The 5896-nt window shown below is 48.4% G+C and overlaps 1 protein-coding gene across 1 annotated transcript; it reads right to left on the bottom strand.

Moving 5' to 3' along the window:
* Positions 1-1260: 1260 nt before the first annotated feature.
* Positions 1261-5579, bottom strand: LOC104074704 (chromosome unknown open reading frame, human CXorf36). Its single transcript, XM_009574915.1, has 4 exons — positions 5292-5579; positions 5030-5203; positions 2961-3249; positions 1261-1811 (listed from the first exon to the last, which is right to left on the bottom strand). The coding sequence occupies exons 1-4, from the start codon at positions 5577-5579 to the stop codon at positions 1471-1473; spliced, it is 1092 nt and encodes a 363-aa protein (XP_009573210.1). The 3' UTR covers positions 1261-1470.
* Between the last annotated feature and the right edge of the window lie 317 nt (positions 5580-5896).

The following is a 5896-nucleotide window of genomic DNA, read 5'->3' on the forward strand; positions in this document are numbered from 1 at the left end:
TCATACAATGATTAGCAATGCAAATGCACTCACATCTTCTTCTGCTTTTATGCTGTACTGATTTCTTTTTGGAACCATGGCTAAAGGAAGACTGTTTCCATGATGAAAATGCTTAACGGGGGATCCAGAAAGTCTAGTTTCTGACTCAGCTCAGTCAAATTTGCTTGGTGACTCCCATGCACCTGGATCCCAGGAGAAAGCCTCAAACCCAGGTGAGGTCTGGCAGTCCCCTAGACATCAGGGAAGGTTTGGTGTGGGCCTCTGATGCCCCACGGGGAGCACATGGGACAGGGACTGACAGATGCTGGGTGAGAAAGTTGTGTTTTGCAAGTCTGCAACTTTTTCAACCTTCCCCCGCAAAATGAGGCACCTGCATCTAGCCCTGGGCTGGCCACTGCTGTGAAAAAAGAGTCCATTGCCCCAAATTTTAGGTGCCTGAGTCACTTCTTTGGGGACTGGCTTGATTCCTCCTTTGAAAGGAAAATGGATGAGGAGTTGCCTGTACCTCTTGCTGGTCAGGACTTAGACCTCCCCAGCTCTTGGGGGTGCCCAGCACCTACAGTGGAGTATTGAGTGTTCAGCAAGTCTCATCGGGCTCCAGGTAAACTAATCTCTCATCCTCTGCCTGTGTTGTTTCTCCTCTTAAGGTAATTTTCCCATTTAAATGGTTTTGTGCAAATGGTTCCTTCAGTTTTCTTTAGAGACAAAAGTGTGAAAGTATCTACTGGAAAATCACATCCCAGGGTTGTTTTCTTTCTGATCTTAAAACAAGAACCTTTATTAGTCTCCCATTACTGCCCATCAACTTGGGAAAGACTAAAAGTAATTATATTTGGAGATTAGAGAAATTAAGTCTCAAGAGACATGGGGCCTTTCAGCTTTTTCATGCTGTTGATTACATCTTTCTGTTGTGTGTGCCATAAAAGTAGTAAAATTTAAATATTTTATAAAAGTGATCTGTGATTGGTGATGGTATGGAACTGATCTGGTGGTTCAGTTTACCTATGATTTAAAAATCCCCACAAGGAAAGTCTTAAATGCTTCCATCCGTCCCACATTATGTGTATATCATCTCGATCAGAAAGACTTTCTCGGTAATAAAGCTCCTCTATCTACCTAGTTGTGAGCGTGCTGCCTTCAGACAGTTTCTTTGTAACGGATGGCATGGAAAACTCTTCCAAGGCCAAAATACGTGAAAAAGATTTATTAGTCCTGTAGCCCCCGTCATCACGGTAATGCTAATAATCCATAAGCCTTACATCATGTCTAACATCCCATGTAACAAATGCATCTCTGGGAGATGAACAATAAATCCTGTGTGCACTCTGCTCCCTCCTCCTGCGCCTTCTTGAGGAAGCCCCGGATTTGGTGCAGGTCTTTCCAGCTACCCTGGTTCCTTCTTGCTTCCCGTGCTGGCAGGGGGCTGACACTGCCCCAGTCCTTCCCGGGGGGACCCCTCCTCCAAAGCCGTCAGTATTTGTCACTGTATTTGCAGTCAGGGTAGCGGTAGGCAAAACGGGAATCGCAAGACCGCAGAGGTTTCAGGAGCTCTGCCAGCTTTGCAACCGCCTCGTCGACGCTCTGGTCATCGGTGAGGCCGTCGGCGCAGTGCTGCAGGAAGCTGTCTATTTTCTCCTGCACGGGTTGCAGGAATTTCCCCTTCAGGAGCTTAGGCAAAAGCTCTTGACACACCATGACGAGGCTGTGCTTCTCTCTGATGGAGTTACAGGACACAAATGCGGACTGGCAGTCCACAGTCAAACAGCTAAATATATCTTTATACTCCTGCTGGCTGTCAATCAGCTGGCTCCCTATTAGAGACAATTAAACCAGTCGTTAGAAGCACGGTAGCGAAATCTTGGATAATCACATATGTCTGTACCTCTGTATTAACATGGCGTTTGTTACTATCTTTCACCACAAAGTACTCTGTGCTGCAGCTGTATATGGGCCAATTTTCTCACTCCTGAAATATGTATATTTTTCTGAATGACAGAGCTCTGCAGAACCGCCTAACAGAGGAAGTGGAGAGGAGTCTGTCGAGTCAAACTGATGCAGAAAAAGCAAGAACAACTGGAGTACTAACCTAAAATGTGGAGTTCCTACAAAACCTACCACAAATAGCTAAACCCATAATTTTTCCATGTTACCCAAAATCATTAAATTGCAACAACAGCTCATCTAGCTGCAGTCTTGTCAACAGTAATAGCTGTTGGGACAAGAAAAAGAAACCCAGTGGAAAATTCTCTGACAGCTGCTTCTGAATATTTGAGATCTGCTCAGCCGAATGTGTGAGCTGAGAAAAGGCCTTCTGAAAATTTGAACATTCAAAATGAAATTGTTAAATTATTGGAGGAATAGTCTTTGACTAGCTCTACTTCCAGGAACAGACCAATGTAACCTGTGAAAAGTGAATAGTAACTCTTGATTTTACGTAAAAATGACAAAAGGGGGATTTTGTTGTTATAGTAATAATTATTTGTTAATGTGATAAATGCACCTAAAAAGAGTCTAATTTGACCCAATACTTAAAATAAATGAAGTTATGAAATTTCTACTTTGTGAAATTGACATTTGTGTGGCAAAAGTTTTAAAAAAGGTATTTTAGGAAGACTTCAAATGAGAGTGTTCAGCACTGTGCACGTTGAATGCTGCTGCCAGCCACAGAGGGGGCCGGGCAGGACGTAAGCTCCCACAGTCGGTCACCAAACCACTGACTGCACAAACAAAACGCCTGTCGCCTTCCCGACTCAGAGCCCCAGGATGGCAGGAGCCGCTGATGCTTTTGCTGTCGGTAAATCTCTCCGTGAACTTTTTATTATTTAATTAGCAAGCGATGTTTGGTTGATTAAAAAAAAAAAATCAGCAGCAGAGCCGAGCATAGCAGGTGAAAGATTTGTTTCCCCTGCCTTGCTGAGCCCTCCTGTGACAGATGCGCAGCCCCGGAGCCTGCTGAGTACCTTCCTCCTTGTCGATGATCCCCAGCGTGCTGGCATCCCGGATGAACAGATGCCCGTTGCTAAACACGCCGAAGGTGCCAGCATCCACGTGGGTGAAGAAGAAGAAATAGTTGAGGTCGTTGGTGCCCATGGAGCGAAGGACGGCGAGGAGCTGGAGGGCCAGGTCAGCGGCCACCTCGGGGGCCGCGCCATAGAAGTCACGCAGGGGCCGGGTGCTGGCGCTGACCACCAGCCGCCCGCAGGAGCCCAGGTACCGCGGGAAGGGCCATCCCTCCACGTCGGGGAAGATCTACCGGGGAGAACGGGAATGGGGAGATTGCCCCCGCCCTCTGGCCACTGGGCTCTGCCCACGGACCCACCTCCCTCCTGGAGGACTTTCAAGTGCCCTGGCCAGCTTCAAGCAGCAGCGCAGGTGTCGTGTTTTGCTTTCTAAAGCAGCCCGCAACCCTTCCTCCCCCCAGCCTGCCCCACCAGCGGTGAAGGCACCGCTCTGTCCTGGAGTAGTGCTCTTTTTTCTTTTTTTTTTTTTCTTTTCCTTTTTTTAATTAAGGAAGTAGAATCTGATATTTCAAGACTTATTCCATGAGGGAGACTAACCGCAAAGTCCAAGATAATAATAGATTTCAAATTCATGAAAATTTTAGCCACAGAATAGCTAATTTTAGGTGTCTTTATGGAGCCTTTGATGGGTCCCTCATGAGCACTGCGTAGCTGAAGTCACGGCTTGGAGGTGAGGTGGGGCTAAAGCAGTTTTCAGTAATTTGTAAGAACTGCCTGGCTGTTTTGTAAGAGATTTCACAGTCTCAGGAACGGAAGTGCTGGCTGTTTGCTACAGTGGGGACACCTGGGCTGGGCTCCCTGCATCACCTCAGCTCGTGCTAGCAGCACAGTTATCCCAGGTGGAAACCAAACCATATGACTACTGAGCCGTGCCAACACAAAGCTTTCTGCCATTTACACTACAACTTCTCTGTCTCCCCAGCGCCCCAGACCCTGCCAAGGCAGGGTTATGAACTCGTCCAATTTCATGTTTAAGGTTGCTTCTCCCTTCTGCTGTGAAGGCATTTTGGGCACCCACGTAAAATCAAGCCATTTCTCTTTGGCATATTTTTCTCACCTCTTTAAGCTGCATTGCCATATCTTTACAGTGCTGAGAGCCGCAGCCTGGTGCCCCAGCGGGCCATGGCCGGGGCGGCTGAATGACCACCGGGGAATTCCCAGAGCACGAGCACCATTCCCCCTTCCTGGGACTGGGCAGAGCCCTGTGAGCTGCTGAGGACAGTGGTGGCCTGGGGCAGGAGAAGGTGCTGCCGCTGCCTCTCTTCTTTGTGGAATGTCAAAGGGTTGAAAGAAACAGCAATGAGGACTAAAGGTGGGGCGGTGGTAGGGATGGGTGAGGATACTCCCTCAGAAACACATGTAAGAAAAGAGAGGAGCCGCATGCCAGGCATGCCAGCAGGGGACCAGGGAAGGGGTGTGAGGCCTCCCAGCTCTCTGCCTTCAAACTCAGAGCTCATTTGTATTTGGGATTTCACCAAACACCTCTGCAAAGCTGCACTTTGCTATGGAGCTAGTTACCAGTGGCATGTAAATGGAAAAAACAGCACTGGCACAGGCAGCCTGGGAAATCAGTGCTCCCCAAGTCCATGTTCAACCTCAACGCTGCGTCTTGGTCCTCCCATGCTAAAGCATGCTCTTTCTCTTTTATAAACAGGCTGTGGTTTTAAGTAATATATTAGAGATGCAAACATAACACCACGAAGTATCAGGGACATGTAAAACCCTGGCTTTCACAGTGCGCTAGTGCAATAACCTGTCTGGGTTCTGATTTATTTAACGGGCTGGGCATCCGTATCTCTCCACAACTGATGCAAGGAGCACCGCAGGAGTCTGCCTGACTTCAGCCATCCAACCCCATAGAAGAAACTCATTTTATGAAGGCTAGAGAGCTTGCCAAAGGGTAGGGCTGGGATTTCTGTCCAGCTAGGGGCTGGTGCACATCTCATGCAAGGGTTTGCTTGCAAGGGGCTGCAAGGTGGTATTTCAAGCTGGGGAGAAGTGGTACGTACCTGTAACAAGATGGGATGTGAATTCACTGACAGCGTGTACAAGAGGCGCAGTTTGTCCCGGTCGGTGAGGTGGTCCATGTAGATGCTGCCAGCGTCTGGCACCTCAGCATAGCGCCGCACTATCCTGTCGAGGAGACGCTGGGATGGGCAGCGCAGCATTGGACTAGACAGGCCCTGGCGAGAGGGGAAGACATGACAAAGGTGTTTATTTTCCAGCCTGAGATGTTGCAATGTGTTTGGCCCATGCTGGGGGTACGGGTACCTTTGTGCTCTGCCCACTGCGCCTCTGCCCCCTGCGGCACAGCTGCTGGTGGGTACGGGCACACAGGGAGTTCTCTACAGCAATCCCTCCTAGGCCATCCAAAAATGCCTGTTCACAACTCAGGTTTCCAAAATAGCACCCAGTCTGCGCAGCACAGCCACAGAGGCTGCAAACCCCATTTCCCCCTGACTGCGTGGCACCGTGTTGCTCCGTGCCAGCGGGCCTCCTCCCTCCGCCTGGGTTTCCAGCCCTGGCATCCCGGCTCGTTGGTGGAGGCCTCCCTGTCATTAAGCCTGTGAGTCACTTCCCTCGTTAAATAATGTCTTCAGATTGCTTCGCTATTTGCTTAACCTGTGAGCAGCTTTCTTGGAAATACTATTTGCTAAGGTCAGTAAACATGCTTTAAAAGTGTAAATAAACACTGTATATGGGTACAAGCACAGGATGTATTCTCTCTCTGATAAACTTCCGCATTAACTATCAAAACCAAATTTGAATAGCCTGTGCATATTTTTTGTAAATACCAGCAACAAATAAAGAACTGTTGGGCTAATAGAGTCAACCATCACTGTATTTCTCCCTTCTGATTTGGAAGGTTGGCTTGT

The sequence above is a fragment of the Fulmarus glacialis genome, unplaced genomic scaffold, assembly GCF_000690835.1.
Source record: "Fulmarus glacialis isolate BGI_N327 unplaced genomic scaffold, ASM69083v1 scaffold23883, whole genome shotgun sequence".
Taxonomy (NCBI): Eukaryota; Metazoa; Chordata; class Aves; order Procellariiformes; family Procellariidae; genus Fulmarus; species Fulmarus glacialis.

Coding starts and splice junctions, on each gene's coding strand:
- LOC104074704 (XM_009574915.1), bottom strand. CDS start 5,579: ATGACAGGGAGGCCTCCACCAACGAGCCGGGATGCCAGGGCTGGAAAC. Junction 5,204..5,291: donor GCAGTGGGCAGAGCACAAAG/GTACCCGTACCC, acceptor CCCTCTCGCCAG/GGCCTGTCTAGTCCAATGCT. Junction 3,250..5,029: donor CACATCCCATCTTGTTACAG/GTACGTACCACT, acceptor TCTCCCCGGTAG/ATCTTCCCCGACGTGGAGGG.